The sequence below is a fragment of the Micropterus dolomieu genome, linkage group LG03, assembly GCF_021292245.1.
Source record: "Micropterus dolomieu isolate WLL.071019.BEF.003 ecotype Adirondacks linkage group LG03, ASM2129224v1, whole genome shotgun sequence".
In the NCBI taxonomy this organism is placed as follows: Eukaryota; Metazoa; Chordata; class Actinopteri; order Centrarchiformes; family Centrarchidae; genus Micropterus; species Micropterus dolomieu.
Genome location: NC_060152.1, coordinates 11,788,573 through 11,808,026, shown reverse-complemented (window position 1 = coordinate 11,808,026; position 19,454 = coordinate 11,788,573). Strand labels below are relative to the sequence as shown.

The 19,454-nt window shown below is 41.6% G+C and overlaps 1 protein-coding gene across 6 annotated transcripts in view; it reads left to right on the top strand.

Moving 5' to 3' along the window:
- Nucleotides 1-18,470, top strand: part of lipeb (lipase, hormone-sensitive b) — a 29,639-nt gene extending 11,169 nt beyond the window's left edge. For all 6 annotated transcript variants that reach the window (XM_046044303.1, XM_046044306.1, XM_046044304.1 and 3 more), the window contains 9 exons: nt 1,030-1,175; nt 1,669-1,854; nt 2,847-2,999; nt 8,614-8,758; nt 9,480-9,707; nt 10,743-10,928; nt 11,985-12,166; nt 13,111-13,377; nt 14,397-18,470. In XM_046044303.1, the coding sequence (XP_045900259.1) occupies nt 1,030-1,175; nt 1,669-1,854; nt 2,847-2,999; nt 8,614-8,758; nt 9,480-9,707; nt 10,743-10,928; nt 11,985-12,166; nt 13,111-13,377; nt 14,397-14,801 (1,898 nt within the window). In that variant the 3' untranslated portion in view covers nt 14,802-18,470. The remainder of the gene's footprint in view (nt 1-1,029; nt 1,176-1,668; nt 1,855-2,846; nt 3,000-8,613; nt 8,759-9,479; nt 9,708-10,742; nt 10,929-11,984; nt 12,167-13,110; nt 13,378-14,396) is intronic.
- Nucleotides 18,471-19,454: the final 984 nt, after the last annotated feature.

Genomic DNA, 19,454 nt, shown 5'->3' with positions numbered 1-19,454 from the left:
TGGAATCTCGAGGGCTAGCTGGTGTGCTTCCATATTTCAGAATGTTTTGAACATGCACACAGTTATGTACAGAGGCAGAGATAGAAGAACATGCACCATCATATACACATTTTCACATTGCACACAAGCACAACTCCTAAATATGTAAATATTTAACATTCCAAAAAACTGTTTGACGCTTGTGGTTTTTTGTACTCTGTGCTGCACCACAGTGGAGGCAGGAGGTATTGCACCATATGGTGAGTGTACTAGGACCCCTTCATCATAGTCCTCTGTAGCGAGGCTATAAGCCAATATAAAGAAGTTGCTTCTGTCCTACAGCTCCTATCATCTTAAATGGTTCTACACACAGCACTGTTAGCTGCATTAGCTGTCATGTGTCTGTTATTTGGTTTAGAGATTTAAGTCTGAGGTAGTAATATTATCTGAAAATGCAGTTACTTCCCCTTTTCTTAACTGTCTATCCCTGACTTCTTGCAGAACATTGAATTCACTGTGGAAATGGAATGCAATATAATGAAATGCTTCTTTTTCAACATAGCACTAGCACAGTACACATGAAACACCTGTGTGGCAATAAGATTATAGTGCTGTGAGTACATAAAAGCCAATTCACTCTGAGTTTGACGTTCAATTGTAGACACATCTCTGAGGTTTGCTGTGAAAGAAAAAAGGTGAAGAACGAAATAGAGGTTAGCCCTCTATTTCATTCTTCCCCTTTTTTCTTTCCAACTCCCTTCTTTTGCCTTTTCTAGTGTTGTTTTATGTGCTAGGTTCCAGTCTCTTACTGCAATTTTAATATTCCCTCATTCCTGTCCTCCTTCCTACTGTTTCTGTCTTTATGAAATAACTGTTTTCATTCCTGAGCTTTTGTCTTTTGTGTGTCAATAACTTGTCTACTCCATTTACACTTCCTCCTCAACCATACATGTTCTTCTTTTCCTTCCTTTTCTTGCATTTCCTCATCTCTGGTGTCTCCTTCGCATTATTATACCCTCCTCATTGTGTCGTCCTTCCTCCTCTCCACAGGTGTAGCAGCCAGCTCTTTCTTTACTTCAGGGAAGTACGCCATTGACCCAGAATTAAGGGGGGCAGAATTTGAACGCATCACCCAGAACCTGGACGTCCATTTCTGGAAGGCCTTCTGGAACATCACTGAGACTGAAGTCCTGTCGGTGAGTAGACTGTGAATGCTTCATTTTATACACCCAAACGCGCGCGCACACACACACACACACACACACACACACACACACACACACACACACACACACACACACACACACACACACACACACACACACACACACAGATAAACACTCCTGACATCTGTAATCTACCCATGTTGTCACCACTAACCCATGCGCACAGATAAATGTGCTGTCCTGTTTTTAATTTTAAAACTGTATCAGTGATATTTTACTTTCCTTTGGTAAAAGTACCTTTCTATCATTATGCATTTTGGCCTACAGGCCGCTAGTAATAATAGAGTGGAATTCGATTTATTCAATGGGGTTCATGATTTATTCATCCAGTTTCTCTTTCTCTCCAGTGACCTGACTCGCTCTGTAACTTGCACTCTTCTCTCTATGCCTTTCTGTCTCAATTCTTGCTCTCTCTATGCCAATCTCTTTCTTTTTTTTTTCTCCATCACCTCTCATCCTCCAGAGTCTTGCCAGTATGACATCCACTCAAGTTAAGGTGAACCGGGCTCTTTCCGTACCCTCCGTGGCCTTTGACCTTCCCCTGGCGGCCAACCACAGGACATCTGTAACTATAGCTCCACCATCAGCGCACATCGGCACCGCACCTGTTCAGATGAGGCTCATCTCTTATGACTTACGTGAAGGACAGGTACTTGCATCCTTGCTCTGTTTATACCATAGTGGCACAATGGATGCAAAATAAAAGCTTCAAAATCTCAAACGTTATGCGAAACTAGACTAGATCTTATTTTTGGTGTTTACTTGTCTCACGCTACATCCTTGTAGTCTGTCTGAGTATTAGTGTTTATTATTTAACCTAGTTTTTGATGTTTTTTCTCCACTGGCTCTTTTTATACCACCTTGCCATATACCGGTCATACAAATTCTTAAAATATTCTAACAATATGTAATACCATATCTGCTATTTCTCTCAACTGCTTGAGTAAACGACAGCTTCGACTCATCATCATAGACTTAATCCCCTTCATTATCTCTCTCTCCATTTCTCTGTCATAGGTATCACTGTCACCTTTTCTACTCTGCCTTCCCCTCCTAATTCTCTCAGGAGACTCAATCTCTCCGTCCGAGCTTGTTTTCCTCCTTTCTTTGTAGCCTGGCATCTAACCAGACATGCTATCAACAAACACTTTCAGCCATTAATCACCCTCCAACAAAACAACATTGTCCTTTTTAATGTCACAAAATACAAGCCTGCATCAGCGGAAACCCTCCCTCTCAACACTCCCCCCCCCCCCCCCCCCCCCCCCCCCCCCCCCCCCCCCACACCCACACCCACCATGTTTCTGTTAATGAATGGGAATTAGTGTGCGTTCATGCAGGCGCAGGAAAGGCTGGCAGCAAGCTGCTGCAGAACAGCTAGTTAATCCCTCTCTTAATGGAACCCTGTTGCAAACATTGGCAAGAAAATATATTTAGAATGAAAACAAGGCTTTGTTTGCAATGTATAGTCTGTGGACAGCTATTGGAGTGATGCAAACCTCTCATTACATCATGTCATTTAAACAATTTTTTTTGAGCTGTTAGACAAAAACAGCTGATCGTGATTATTTGTCTGTGAACTTTTCTCTCCTTTTGATCATTCATTCCTTTTTGTCCACCTGTCTGTCTCACTCTCTCCAGGACAGCGAGGCTCTGCTATCTCTCTCCCGCTCTGAGGGGGGAGCCATCTCACTATCGCTGGGGCTGAAGACGAGGTGCCTCCCTTCGTCTCCCTGCCTCTTAATCCACTTCCATGGAGGAGGCTTTGTGGCCCAGACCTCCAAGTCCCATGAGGTGAGATGGTGCTCTCCAACTGAAGTTTTTCCTACTCTGACCAGAAAAGCAATGTGATTAGTTATATTTTGCAAGAAAAGCTGAATCCAAAAGACAATTGTTTGTCATATAGTATTTTGACTCATGTCTGTATGTGACCTACAGTCCCCTCCAAAAGTATTGGAACGGTAAGGCAAATTCCTTTGTTGTTCACTGAAGACATTTGGGTTTAGGATCAAAAGATGAGTATGTGACAATAGTTCAGAAATTCAGCTCTCATTTCCCAGTATTCACATCTAGAGGTGTTAAACAACTGACATATCACTGTTTGTATTAGACCACAGCATTCTTAGGTGAGCAAAAGTAATGGAACAAATAATCTTAAAGTAAATAACATTTAATATTTTGTGGCATAAACCTTGCTTGCAATAACTGCCTCAAGCCTGCGACCCATCGACATCACCAAACTGTTGCATTCTTCATTTGTGATGCCATTCCAGGCTTTTACCGTAGCTTCTTTCAGTTCTTGTTTGTTTCGTGGTGTTTCTCACTTCATTCTCCTCTTAAGGAGGTGAAATGCAGCTCTACTTGGTTAAGGTCAGGTGATTGATTTGGCCAGTCTAAAACCTTCCACTTTTTCCCCCTGATGAAGTCCTTTGTTTTGTTGGCAGTGTGCTTTGGGTCATTGTCCTGCTGCATGATAAACTTCCTCCCGATTAGCTTCGATGCATTTCTCCGTAAATTGGCAGACAAAATGTTTCTGTCCACTTCTGAATTCATTCTGCTGCTACTATCATCAGTTACATCATCAATAAATATTAATGAGTGTGTTCCAGAAGCAGCCATGCACGCCCAAGCCATGACATTACCTCCACCATGCTTCACAATTGAGCTTGTATGCTTCGGATCATAAGCAGTTCCTTTCTTTCTCCACACTTTGGCCTTTCCATCACTTTGGTAGAGATTAATCTTGGTCTCATCAGTCCATAAGATTGTATTCCAGAACTTCTGCGGCTCATCTCTGTACTTCTTTGCAAATTTCAACCTGGCCTTCTGATTCTTCCTGCTGATGAGTGGTTTGCATCTTGTGGTGTGGCCTCTATATTTCTGCTCTCTGAGTCTTCTTTGAACAGTGGATTGTGATACCTTCACCCCTGCACTGTGGAGGTCATTGGTGATGTCACTTACTGATGTTTTGGGGGTTTTCTTCACAGCTCTCTCAATATTTCTGTCATCCACTACTGTTGTTTTCCTTGGCCGACCTGTTCGACATCTGTTGCTCAGTACACCAGTAGTTTCTTTCTTTTTCAGGACATTGCAAATTGTTGTGCTTGGGTCAAAATGCAGAAAAGGTTAGTATAATATGTTATGTTTTACCTACATATCCCAAGTATTGACAATTAGAACTTGGCAATAAAACAATAATGATAATTTTCCTCATTAACAATATAATAAATGTTCAATAAATGTTTGATTTAATTCATTTGAATCACGGACAGATTAGCACTTTTTCTATTAAGATATTTATTTTGTTGTGATTTTATCATAATTGCTTTGAATGTTCTACCTCAGATTTGTTAAGTGGTTCACTGTTTGGTATCAAGTGTTGGTCATGTCTGACCATAAAAAATAGTTTAAAACCACAATTACACTTTCACTCAGGAACAAAAGTCAGCCTTTAAAGATTCAGTGTGTAAGATTTAGTGGCATCTAGTGGCGAAGGTTGTGAATTGCAACCATATGTCCAGTCTACCACTGCCCCCTAACCTTTCAAAGAGCGTAGGACAGCTACGGTGGCTGACGCAGCACAAAAGGTGTCTCTTCTGAGACAGCAGAGAGTGACCAGTAAGAAATTAGGTTCCTTCAGGTATATTTATTAAGAAATTATATTTAGTTATTAGTTTAGTTATTCAGTAAAACCATGTTGTTGTGACTTGGCCACTGACAGACAACATGGAAAATGTAAGCCAAGAGTGTGAATCATTGTCATTGTTTCTACACCACATTATAAACCACACATTAAATTAAGTTAAAACATTGACAATAATATCTGGCCCGCGGTGTTTTCTAACATTAACTTAGCTCTCCTGATTAGCTGGGCTCCTTACATGCTTGCTAATAACTTTTTTTTTTAAGCTGGGTGTCTGACATTGACAGCGAGCAGCTGTGTTTATGAGGGAGAGGGAGAGAGCGAGAGGGACAAGCAAGAGGATGTTGTTGGATGTTGTTAAAATTGTATTTGATTGCACGCTATGGCGCTCTGCAATCAAATATAATTTTAAATAGGCCTAGTAAAAAAAATCTATGCTGTGATAGCGGTGCTGAAATAGATCAGCATGGCAGCAGCAGTTACTCACATAATCACTTCCTCTTTAATGGTTTTTCCTACAAAATAAAAGTGCAAGAAGCTTGTTTACTCTAATACTTTATATGGAGTTGAACTAAGCTTTTACTTTGAAAAATTCTGAACGACATTAAAAGAGTCTGTAGCCTGCTTGACATACCTCTGAAAGAGCCATCAGAAAACGGGATTCCCCAAAATGTTCTCTGCCTGGAGATATTGGGGTATATGAAAAACCGTCCGTAGGATGATGGATGTGGATCAAACACCGAAACAAAAACAGTGCAGTAGATGCTGTGATGTGAGAAACATTCACTGCAGAATCCATTTGTTGAAGAGAAGGGGGGTGGGGGGGGGAAAGTTACCCCGAGGAGGGACTGAAGACTCAACCGTTGGGTTACAAGTCCTGCAAGTCCTTAGTGACTGAGCTAACTGAACAACATATTAATGCAACTCAATATTATGACTTACATTCTCATACATCATCTAATGGTTGAAAATATTGCTCCAATGCAAAACTTATTTGCCGACCCCTGCAGTATATTATTCCTACATCATCTTCTTCTAACGTACATATTCAGCATAATGGTTTATTATGTAAGGTCTTTACACAGCACTGAAAACATAGTAAGGGATCTTATATAGCATTTCTGTCGATAGAGCCTCAGAAATATTACACACTGAACCTTTAAACTTGAGCCAAATAATGATTTGGCATTTATCGTGATAATTATCAATATCAAATGATATGAAATTTTTTATCATGATAACATGTTGGGCCATATCGCCCAGCCCTCCTGACAACACTACACCTCCACCGTTAGACGCCTGGCTCAGATGATGTTTTTCCAGGATTTGAGCCAGTATCGCCACAGCGGTCAAGTTCACCTTCTCATCCCTTCAGTGCATCAACTTCTGGCTGTGTTTTCTCAAACTAATTGTAATTGAACCCCAGCTAATTAAAGTGTTGAGGAGAAGGACACTAGTTAACAGTGTAGAAGCAGAGGGGCTACCTGTCAGAGTCCCTTCCTATGCTAATCGTATGGCACGTAATGAGACGTTAAGATATTTATTTTGTAATTAATCCCTGAAAACTTAATCGAGACACTTAGCCCTCCCTCCATGCCTTCTTTACTGATAAGATGCACACAAAGCAGACTCTTTTCTTAGAGAGGAGGAGCCAATGTCCTAGATTTAATTTCTAGATCACTGTCATAGAAAAAGAGACACGACACCAGCGCACACACACGTCTTTCTTGTCAGTGCTCTGGAAAATCTGCTCTTTTATTTTAAGTTTACAAGTGACAGTACATGAAATGAAGCAACCTTATGATGAACTAAGCATTCAACCTGCTTAGTTCATCATAATGTCAAAGCTTATTTAAACAAGCTTTGTGATCCCACCTCTCCCTGTTCATTGTACACTGATCTGGTCATATGTAGCTGTGTGCAGTCTTTATGTGGCTTCAGGCTACTTATAGCAACTACAAGACAGGGCTCTATGAAATCGCCAAGGACATGGGCATCCTTGATCTGCAGCTGAGTAGTAACCAGAGGATGTGAGGGAGCAATCAGAGAAGGGGGTGAACAGGGCTGTCATGTTGAATTAGCGGAGAACTGTACAACCCCGCAGAGAAAGATTACCCCGGGCACTAATGGAAGACGTGTCAGACTATCCTTCTCTCCTTCTTCTGGGCTCTTCTTTTTTTATTATATCCTCCCTGAATCTTTCTAATATCTCACAAAATCTGTTTTGTTCACTTAAGTGTCTGTCTGTACTTCAGTGTGAGGGGCCTTTGGTGCTTTCAGTGCCCAATGATGCAAAGATCACATGAATGGATGAGCTAGCATCTATGCATTTAGCAACCTGAGCATAGACACACACACACACACACACACACACACACACACACACACACACACACACACACACACACACACACACACACACACACACACACACACACACAATGTTTTGCCAATAGAGGTATAAGCTTGCAGATTAACTGCTCTGTCTGTCTAAAATTGAGTGGGACTGCATCTCCCATTAATTTCTGCTTTGAGACCAGTTCTGGGACCTTATGAATTGATGCGTGTGGGCTTTTTTTTTTTTTTTGTGTACGAAAAGAGTTTCCTGAGTCATGTAAAATTAACCAGCCTTGGTCCCAGCCCATCAAAAACACACAAACACACACACGTACCTCTTCTCTGCCCAGTGGGCCATTTGTTGTGAGTTCTCTGCTCCTTTTTTTGCAGGCAGATGATGAACTGTCTGACTGACAGACCTGCACATGGACTCTAGCATATGTTGACACTCATTGTAGCCTGTCAGCAATGGCTGTTGTTCACACACAGTTGCAAACACACAAACACACCTCTGATTTGTCCAAACCCACGCTGACCTGAACAGTGTTTGAACTGCATGCACACTCACTTGTCAGCGCTCTCACTCTTAAGATTTATTGTGACAGGGAAGGCGTTAAGACACCTGACTGCTGGAGCTGCTACTTTTGCTGCTTACTGGTTTTTTTTCATACTGAATCACTGGTCGGTGAGGTGACATACATGCATGTGTGCGCGCACGCACACATGCACACACGCTTTTCCTAGCATTGTGAATGGAGAGCTGTCTCTTTCAGTGCCAGCCCTGTCATAGCTAGTCAAAAACGTGTTGGGAGAAGATAAACAGGAGGAGGACATGACAAATGCTTTGTGGAAAGAATATTTTGGCATGACAAGTTTTGATGTCTCTCCCATTTCAAGGTCACTGCATTGCAGTTGTGAAGTAAAGTACTTGCCTTAAGTTGCCATAACTTAACCTGATAGGAACTAGAAAAAGAGAAAAACTCAGTATTCTAGGAGTATTCTGAGTTTGTTTTTTGTAGACAATCCCTGTAAATCCACACTGTCCCATTATCTTGGTCTTTTTCCTTTTATACCCAGCAAACTAGGACATGTGGGCACCTTTTGTTATTACTGTATGAAAAGAAAGGAAATGGAGGTGAATGTGAGGGCAATGCTCATTCTCCCTTTGTCTAGACAGTAAGCCAGAAAGCAGACAGATGACATCAGAAGGACACATCATTTTCATAACTTTTTATCCTTAATGTTCACCCCCACGCATCCCTTTCACCACATTTTTTTTAATCTCTCTGTCTCCCTGCCTCTGTGTTTTATTGTGGCTGCTGTTGTTTCTCATAAATTTAACAACCTATAATATATTCAATGTGAAACTGAGGGTTTTTCCATTCATAAATTCACCCCCTCCATACCCCTGTCTTCTGTCATGTGCAGCCCTATCTAAAGAGCTGGTCCCAGGACCTTGGTGTCCCCATCCTGTCAGTAGACTATTCTCTGGCCCCTGAAGCTCCCTTCCCAAGAGCCCTGGAGGAGTGTTTCTACGCTTACTGCTGGGCTCTGAGAAACCACCACTTACTAGGTACACACACACCACACAGCATTGTTTATAGCGGAGTGCTGGCTTTTTCACTCCTTTGTACTTTTTCTGTTTACTTTTCAATGTCATGGAAAATGTATATACAGGTGAAATTATATAAACAGTAGGCAGGTAAAAGAATGTGGTTTATTAGAATTAACAAGCAGGCACAACAACAAGGGGTAAAACTCACTCCTTTCAGAGTGAAAGTGTCCTGAAGACTGCTTCAGTAAGTCCTCACCTACATTCCCTGTACCTCTCAAAGGGATTCATTCATCACTTTGAAAGTAATTATGCTGCAGCACGATGTCTTGCACTGTACCCGTTGTTGGGCAATATCACACAAATTGTAATGCTCAGTATTCAGGCAGAAAACAAAAGACATCTGGTCGGTTTGGGTTTCATCCGACTGCTGAAGCACACTGTGTCAAATTAACAGTGATTGCAGTGTAATATGCTAGTGTTGTAGTACAAGAAGACAATATCACGGCCATGAGGCAGACAGTCACAGCAGCCACATATACAGCAGTGCATCACTGCACTGCAATGGATACTGTTACTTGATGCTTGTCACACACTGCTTTTTGGTACCTCGGTGGATTTATTTTTTTCGTATCTCCTTTTTATTTTGTGTTCCACTTCCCTATGTTCCCCCACTGATTCCCCCCCCCCCCCCCTCTTTTCCTTCACCTCTATCAACACTGTCCTATTTTTGTCTCTCCAGGTTGGACTGGGGAGAAAGTGTGTCTGGCTGGTGACAGCGCGGGAGGCAACTTGAGTGTGACTACATCGATGCGCGCTGCTGCCTTTGGTGTGCGAATGCCAGATGGCATTGTGGCAGCCTACCCGGCTACCCTGCTGACCGCCTACGCATCACCATCCCGTCTGCTAACACTTATGGATCCCCTGCTGCCGCTCAGTGTGCTCTCAAAGTGTCTCAGCGCCTACGCAGGTAGGAATGAGTGTCTGTTTTTTTTGGTGTGAAGTTGTGAATTTAGTTTAGATTGATTTTCTCTGCTGTCTGCTGCTTCGCATCATTCATACTCAACTCTTAATAAAATGGTCTGGACTGTAGTTGTAGGTTTGTTCAGAGTAATGATGCTGACAACTGCTTGTGTGGCATAAATTATCAACTTATTAGGTAAAGATGTTGTTTTTCTTTCAAGGCTATAACAGTTATTTTCCTTATCATAATTTCATTTGATCAACTAATATAACGATATTCACTATTTTAAAAAAAAAAAAAAAAAAAAAAAAAAAAAAAGCACAAAGTGATGTTTTCAAACAAGTCTGACCAGCAGCTAAGTATCAGTATTCAATTTGATAAAAAAAGAAAGCAGCCTTGACAACAGCTAGAACAACTTATTATCACAATTTTTTATAGATTTTGTGTCGACTAATCAATTATTCAGCTAATGTCTGCACAGCCCATCTTTTAGTCTTATAACAGTAATAATGTTTATATTAATCATAAAACTGTTTTGCTCTCATCTTGGATCTCACTGTCTATATTCCTTTATGTAGGACACAGAGTGTATAATACAACAATTGTAATCATAAATCTTTATCGATTACAAACAAGCTTTCAGTGGTATGTTTAACAATAGACTGAAGAAACATTACGAAAATACTAATTTTCCAAAATACTTGCTCCAGTGGAAAGTATAGCCGTGTTGCATCATGTCTGGAAAACCTTGACTAACAACAACTAAACTTATTAGCATATGGATTGTTTTTCATATGTTTCATTAATTAATGTAGAAGAGGAAGAGGGCAACACTAAAACACTTGTCATTTTCTATTCGCTCCTACTGTCATCACTATGTATTACTATTTGTAGTTGTATTGAACCCAGTCTGTCGGTGGTTTTCTTTAATCTGTATATTATTGTGTTGTTACTCATCCGTGCTTCTTCAAGAATAACGAAAAATCTCTCTTGTACATCCATCTTTCCATACTAACCTGTCCTCCGCATCTCCTTCTCCAGGCAACGCGCCGCAGACAGAGACGCGGGTAGAGAAAGTGAGCACACTGAGTCTGGTGAGGAGAGACACAGCCCTGCTGCTAAGAGATTTCCGACAAGGAGCCTCCAACTGGATCCACTCTCTGCTGGATCCCAACAGAACCTCCGCCTACCCCAGTGCTCCTGCAGTAGCACCACCAGCAGCCACTGGTATACCAGCAACTATCACTGTGTGTATGGGTGTGTTTGTGCGTGCATATGCACGGTCAGGTTGGAACATTAGACGAGATGTGGGTGGCATGGATGTGGTTGTGTTTTTTGGCAGCCTATTGTCTTCAAAGTTTTTTTTATTATAGGTGCATTCTGCTCATGTCTTTGATCACATCTATTTGCTGAAGGTACGTGTGTGCGCATGTGTGTATGTACCGCCCACGTTTTCGGTGTGTTCAGTAAGCCAGTTTATTTAAGTGTTATGAGTGCAACAACATCAACTGGTCCAAAGTTTGTTTACATCCCATATGGAGGAGATTATTGACATGGATCCCCTTTATTCAGCATTCAGATGACCAATTATTGCCTTATTCCACCCTGTTGCGTAACACTCCTGTAGCCCCATTCATATCAATTCACCTCTTTAGAGCAGCAGGGCTTCGACAGTAATTGTTAATTGTAGCCACTGTAAATCTGGTGGCGAATCGTAATTTCCCTGGTGTCCCCTTAGCTAGGTGACACCCCCACAGCTGCAATCCCAAACTAATGAGAGTGTCATTGGTGGGTGTGCATTATTAAAAGGCCATCATGGTGCTAAGATGGTTCATTATTAAAAAGATGGGAGATCGAAAGCGCTTTGTGAAGAGACCAGCCATGACGACTCTTATAGCTGTGTTTTGACGGCTCGGGGCGGGCGGATGATATCGCCATGACAGCACTATTTGAATTTCCTCCACCCACTTCTCCTCTCTTCCTGATATATCCCAATTTGCATTTTAGGCTTTTAACAGTTGGCTGTCAACCAGAGGACATATGATAAGTGGAAACTGTGGAATTAAGTGAAAGTGGTTGTGTACTACTATTGGTGTATTTTTTTTCCTGTGTCCTCCAGCTGATATTGAACCCATGTAAATTTGAGTGGCCTGTCTGTATCCCTTATACCCCATATACTGTACTTTGTGTGATTAATCGTTATCTGTCTCAAACATTTAGATTTTTGTTTTGCAAAGTGTGTCATTCGTCACTCTTTGCCCCTTTCTCAATCTCATTTCTTAGATACAGTGAGGAAGAGCATTTCAGAGGCGTCCATCTCGTCTCCTCACGCCGACCCCCCTGTACCCTCCGATCCCTCAGAGTTTCCCACCAGGAAATTGTCTGTGAAGAGCCAGACTTGCCAGGACTTGGGATCCCATAGCAATTGTTCTTCCCAGAGTCCACCGCTGCTCTCTGAGTGCACTGTATGTCACACTTGAACATGTTTACACTGAGATTACCTCGCTGTCTATCTGCCTACCTACCTGCTTACGCACTCACTGCACATTAAAATGTGTTTTGAGGGAGTGGCTTGACAAGGAGGATTTTCCCAGTAAGATACTTTCAAAATCTAGCCGTCTCTTGCTAGTTCTCCAACTTTGCCTTCCCTAGATTTAACAGTATTAAACAACAAGTGTTGTTGCTTAAAAGAACACTGGGCTGTTTGTGGGGGTTGTTGTGGGAATTAAATACTGTGGCTATGGAAAGGTCTGTAATTTGATGATGATTATTTCACCATTGCAGTGCAAGAGATCACACAAGCCTCCTCTTTATGATCAGATTATCTCTGCTTTCCTACAGCTTGCATTAAGGAGATTTAGCATACAGTTCTAGCCTTTTTAAAAGGTTGATCAGTTTATAAGCATGGAGATATTTTGGCCCTCTGTCATACAATGCAGTATACCCTGCAGTGATGTGCATGTTTCATCTCGACAAACTCCGCTGAGATTATCTCACCCGTGCCTCAAACAGATTTGGCTGTAAAATGCTGACAGAATATCAAAACTTATTGGTTGTGTGAGAACTATCTAGGTATTGCAGATTATCCTCACATGTATTTTCACACAGGCAGACTGGATTAGTGGCTGGCTTGGGGGGGAGCAAGCAGAGGTGACGTAAGATTTTAAATATGCTTTTCCTCCTTGAAATGGGGATTGTTCAGCCAAGACTCTCACACACAGCTGAGGTTTTTAGAAGAAATTCACAAGGACAGAGTTGTGTGTGTATTTCTTATCAATTTTGCCTCGTTAAATATTTTATGCCTTTCTTCTTCTTTCCTTGACTTTACCATCTCCTTCAACAAGTCAGTGCTGTCTCACCTCACCTGAATTATTCCCTTTTTTTTTTCTTTTTTTTTTTTTTTATGTAGCCAGAAGATGTGAATTTCTTCCTCTCCAAGGATACCGATCCCACCATGTCCAGCGACCTGTCTTCAGTGGCCATACCACCCCCTGCTGGCGAGGAGGGATCAGAGCTGGAGCACCCTAGGGAGTTTCCCCTGGGGTTTGAGCCACTGCGCTCAGAGCAGCTGGCTGAGATGAAGGTGGAGAGCTCTCCAGTTGTCAAGGATCCTTTCTGCTCTCCTCTGCTGGCTCCTGATAGCATGCTGAAAGGGCTGCCACCTGTGCATATAGTGGTAAGAAGAAGCAGCAGCTGATGGAGGAATTTGCAGGATAATGTAGGGCAGTAGGGAAATAGGAAAGGGGGGCATTTATACAATTAAATACACATAGGTCAAGCTTTTGAGTCCGTAAAACTGTCTGCATTTGGTTGCATGTATGATCCTCTGTGAGACAGCTGATCGTTATGTTTCTTCAACAACTTTTAAACTTGGCAGGTATGATATTATTAGCATGCAGGAGCAGACCAGGGGCCTAAACTATGAGGCAAGTCCAACAATCCCAGGATGTCATTTCATTATCTGGCTTTACTAACCCTAACAATCGCAATCAGGCTAAGCAGTCACACAACACTGGTTATCAACTTCGTAAGTCAACCCAGGGTTTCCCAATCCAGCCATGAGCGTTCACATAAAAGGGGCGGTGTTTGTCTGTATTGCAACCATGGCTTCAGTTCCCACCATTTACTGAAAACTCACCCACATTACCTGCTCTGGAGCAGGTTAGCTATTCAGCACAAGTTAAAGCACCGTTGACTGAAAACCCAGGGTTAAACATGAAGTTACCTTGCTAACCTCAAATCCCGCTTCATAGTATAGGCCCCAGGACTAGGATTGTTTGCTTATGATAGTGAAGAGAGGGGAGGACCAGAAAGGTGGTTTGAGACCTAGAACTAGGCAGCCTCAAAATGTCAAGAGATGGAGTACCAAGGACTCACTGCTTACATTGTTGTATCAGAGTGAGACATTATTGTTTCAGAGTGAGACAGCGTGTGATGGCAGATAAGGCGGAGGTTGAAGCCTGCTCTCACTTGTGAGAAGGGTTTTAATAGGAAAATGAAGAAATTTGTGCAGATTTTAAAGTGGCTAGAGTGAGTCAGCGAGAATGTAAAGAAAGCAGGGACAAAAGAGACTGGGGCGCTTGGTTTCCTTTTCTTCATCCCTTAATTAAGATTCTTGACATGTGTGAAGGGAATCCTAATTTGCTTTCACCATTCCCTCCCTCTTGCTTCTTCTCTCTCTCTCTCCCCTCTCAGGCTTGTGCATTAGACCCCATGCTGGATGACTCTGTGATGTTTGCCAAGCGTTTGCGGAACATAGACCAGCCTGTCACTCTGTGCGTGGTGGACGACCTCCCCCACGGCTTCCTCAGCCTATCTCAGCTCTCCAAGGAGACGAGGGAGGCAGCCAATGTCTGCGTGGAGAGAATTCGCGCCGTCTTCAACCAGAAGGACACACCTCCGGAGCCACGCAAGCACCGCAAGCTGGAGCGGACCGATAGGGGTGTGTCTGCCTCTTCTGGTGAAGTCGGTTCTCTTTTCGTCAGTCCCATTCAGGGAGCGGACCGAACTGTTGGGAGAGGTGCTAAAAGTGGTGATGAGGAGGGCTTAGTTGCTGTGGCAGCCCAGAATAACTCTGACACTGGTGGTATTGGGCCTTAAATAAGGTTAGATTAAAAAAGGACAGCAATTCACCCAAGGGAGAAAGAGAGTAAATGAAAGTCAGACAAATTAAGGCAGTGCAATGCCTAAAAGGAAGAGAGAAAGCATCCAAAAAAAGAAACAGAAAATGAGATTTCCCAGCTTTTAAGAAACTAAAAATTAAGAGGAGCATTGAAATACAACTTCCTCTGCTTTACAATTCTTACCATTTGTCTGTGCACCATCATGCACCGACGCAGATCTGGCAGACAAAACGAGCACACCCACAAAAGACAGTCATGTTTTAGAATAAAATGGTAATTTAGCAGCTACTTAGATCAAAGACCAGCACTCACCCACACATGTGGCACACATACTTACAAGAGTTGCCGTTAGGCAGCGGAGGCTAGAACATAAAGCTGCACAGAGATACTTGACACGAGGCCTGAATGGGTGATTCATCTAGGCCAAGGCAGGCATTTGAGGGCCTAATCAGATAGTGGTAGGCACACTATGTGCTTCTGTATAGAGTCATCCCATCAAAATGGCCACTTGTCCTTTAGGGAGCCACTCTAAATCACCCTTAATAACTCTACATTGTGCTCTCCATTATGCCAGTTTGGCAGTCAATACAGCTCACTTTGTGTATAGTAACTCTGTTGACTCTCTCTCCAATAGAATTACAGAGCTGAAACGCAACAGACTGAAAGGCTCTAAACTGGATGAGTTGATTTACTTGTTTTTTGAGATTTTTTGACAGATTTTAATCATATTATTAACACTATGCAGTAGTATTACTTTTATTTATCTTTTTTCTATTGCTGTATTTTAATCCCTGAATCATTACAGGTCATTATGTTGATTTGTACGCTGTATTATTTGTTTAATGTAATATTATGCTGTTTGTTCCATGTTTATGTGCTCAATATTTACCTCTCCTCCTTGGGCACCGCTGCTCTGACATCCCTGGCCTTTCCAATTAAACATGTATCATATTCTCAGTAATGCATACTGATAGGATAGAGTAAATGTAGAATTTTACACAAGGACACAGTGTCCTATCTAGATGCTGCCTGGTGCTTTTCGTAGTGCTGATATTACTAATGCAAAGACTGCATTTTATTGATTGCTACGGTGAAATCTGTGGAGATGCACTGAAGATTCATTATTTTGAGGACAAGCACTTGCTTGAAAACTTGGGTCCCATCTTGATACATCTTATGAACAATCATAGCTGTCAGATGTCTCTTTTATTATTATTTTAAGGCTAGAAACCGTTGCTTGACATCCTTTTGCACAAATAAGAGAGGAAGGGGCAGCTAGAAGCCCAACCCTCCACTATCAAGCTTGAGTGGCCTGACCAAGAACAGAGATTGTGAGTGTGCTGTGTAAATGCCAATGAACTTGCATTTGGCCAACTAAAAGTGGCTCGAGGTCCAGATTGTTTGGCTCCCCATCATAACATTGGGGTTGACTGTGTTTTCGATAACCTGAGGACTCTGCTCTGAATGTGTTGCCACCACAGCACTTTGAAGTACACAAAAATGTCCTTCGTGGGGTCATTTCCACAACTAAATATAGATGCCAACAATGCTGGCACTGTCCTGCCCTTGCCTGGTCTGTTACCAGCTAGAGTTGCCAGGTCTGTAGAGAGGGATGCTGTGTGATGAATAGGATTTAGTTGAAGCTCCGTTCTCCAAAATCCTCCTCCCTCCCCCCTCCCCTTGTAGAAGAGCAGGATTTTCAACTGCAAAGTCATGCTACAGGATTAGACCATGCTCAGTTCTGTCAGCTCGGAGTACTTACTGCAATATTTTAGTCAGATTGATGGAGGGCCAGGGCCGTGAAGAGGAAGAAAGTAATACACTCATCCTCTCGGAGATACTGGGCTGAAGTTTGTACTTGCTTTACTAGCTGCTGTTTATGCTCACGCTGCACTTTTGTGGTAGTTGATCCGTTCAAGTGTATTTTAAGCTTGAGCTTGTATACATGTCAGTGTTCTTTTTTTTCCCCCTTGGTGCCTGTATGTGTGGCTCCAGTGTCTGCGTGTGCGCATTCGCGCGACCTGAGTAGTTCCTTTGGTGTGTGAGAAACATGAGCTCAAGTGTGGGCACGTCCTCTTTGTTTGTGTCGTGTGTTCACATAAAGGCAAGAACGCCACTTTATAGTCAGGAGATTATTCATAGTATTAATCATCTGTTGTTGGGAGCAACCTGTTTGATGTAGTCAAGCCTGTATGGGACAACACTCTGTCTGTGATAGATACATTGACTTCATCAGTACTGAAAACACCACCGCCTGTGAAGCCCAGCAATACTGACTGCTCATTGGCACTTTGTTGTATAAATGATGTGAGCTACTAGAAAACAAAAAAAAGTGTCAAATTCACCCATTTGCTGTTTATTGGCCATCGCGTGGCTCTTACCCTTGAAGACCACTCATGCATCAGGCCAACCTGAGTGCAGGTGATGGACCAGAGAGGCCATCTGGTATTTTGAACAGATGAGTTTACAGGGATGGTCTATTACCTTTTAGCTTCTCCACTTCTTTATTTTGGGGGTTCCACTGAGACTTATATGCTGCCTGCAATAAAGAGCTGAAATGTTCGTTTCAGTTTCAATTAGAGAAGCTGCTTCATATAGTGTCTAATTGTTGATGATCCACAGACCAACTTTATAATCATAAATTGTCCTTGTGAGTACAAACTAGCTGTATTAGTTTGCTGCTTTTTTATCAGATTGTACAGCATACCTCTAGTTTTACTCTTTGAAAGCTCTTCTCACTTGAGATTTTCTTTCCCCCAGGCAGATTTTGGTGAGGTGCAATGCAAAGTGCAATGCTGCTATAAACACTAGCTGCTTCAACGATTAGGTCACCATTGACAGTAAAGTTATGCAGTTGCACACTGACATCACATCATTTTTCTCCGTTTTCTCAGTCGGAGCTGTGGTGTTTGTTGTTGTGCAATGTGTTTGAATCACCTCAAGGTTGGATTTCATAGTTGGTATACACATCCAAATACCACACCAAATGTTTTAAGGTATATCTAACAAGATTCCTGGAAAGCTAATTCTTTCACAAATGCATCAGTGCATTAGACTGACCTCAACCACTCCTCAGAAGTGTTTTCTTGTGAGAAATACTCATTTGGTCAATCAGTTACATGTATGTATGTATGGTTAAAGTTTTGAGCAAAACCAAAGACTGCAGACAGTCTTGTAATAGATGTACTGTACTTGCTGTTTAGTTTTTGCTGTGTTAACTGGTATCGTTGAAAATGCAGGTGCTAGCCAGTGTCATAGTCTGTCTGCACTCCATATGCAAACTGCTCTGCACTGAAAAAAGCAATTCTGATGTAGAATAGGATTATCCTTTTAAAAGAAAGAAGCCATAGACTGGAAACACAACTGTTAAAAGTTTACTTGTTTTTTAAGTCGTTTTTTTTTTTTTTCTTTCATCCAAAACACCACAAGTGCAAACCTGTGAATAAAAAAAGAATGTACCTGTATTAAACATTATATGATTCATGTAGATATTTTTACTTTCAGATTTGTTAATCAGATTGATTGCTGATTGATTTGACTGCATTTTCTTTGCAGGTTTCCTAAGAACATTGTATTTGGCACACCATGAGTAGGCTGTTTTCTTCCTTTGATGATTATTATCTAAATAAATATATTCTCCCATGAACCTGCTGTTGTGTTCAAGCCCATCAATTAACCTTTTCTTTGCATTGATCGACCTAAAGGTTAACTGAAAGTCACGTAGATTAAAAAAAATAGAGATTATAATTCAATCTACCTGGATAGATATTGTCAGTATATTTGGTGGCTTTGGATTTTCTTTGTATGATTATGATTTATGATTGAATTTGGGAATACCAAAAAAAAATCGTAATTGAATTTTTACTAACATCTTGAGTTCAGTGAGTCAGAACGAGGGGAAAGGTCAATTACAAGGTTGACCTTTTGTAAACATAAAGTGTCGGATGACATCCCAAAAATACAAAATGAAGAGAGCTCTCTGTGAAATTATTCATTTATCATTAGTTCTCTATATAGTCTGAAAGTAACCATGTACTGTTAGTACACTTTTGAGGTACTTGTATTTCCATTTGATGCTAGTTTATACTTCTATTCTTCCACATTTAAGAGGAAAACCATGTACTCTTCACTCCTGACAGATCATGTTAAAGATGTATCTCTTGGATTATACAAGGTCTTATAAAATGTGATATTTTTGTATGAATTAAACTGCATATAAATTAGTAATAGTTGGCTCATCTTCGACTCAAATGAAGGGATTATACTTCCATTTTACAATGCCTTCTACTTTTGCTTGATCAAGGGCTCTGCCTACTTCCTCCACTGTTGTTTTTAAATTGGACACAGAATTACAGAAGCTGTTAAAGTATTTTTTCAAGGGAATTCAGTAGTAATAACGCCAATTAGATCCTGTTCCTGTTGATATACATCCTGCTGATTAGTGATATAATAATTTGAGCCAGGAGGCCAGGCATCATCTGTCTTAGTGCTACTTCATTAGAGGTGTGTGACCTCTAATGAAAACATGATTGCAATCGGCGATGGCATTTTTACTGTGTGGACGTGTCGCATTCTCAAAGCACGAGCGGAACCGGGAGCGCGCACTCTGTCCCCCCTTCCCGTCCTCCTC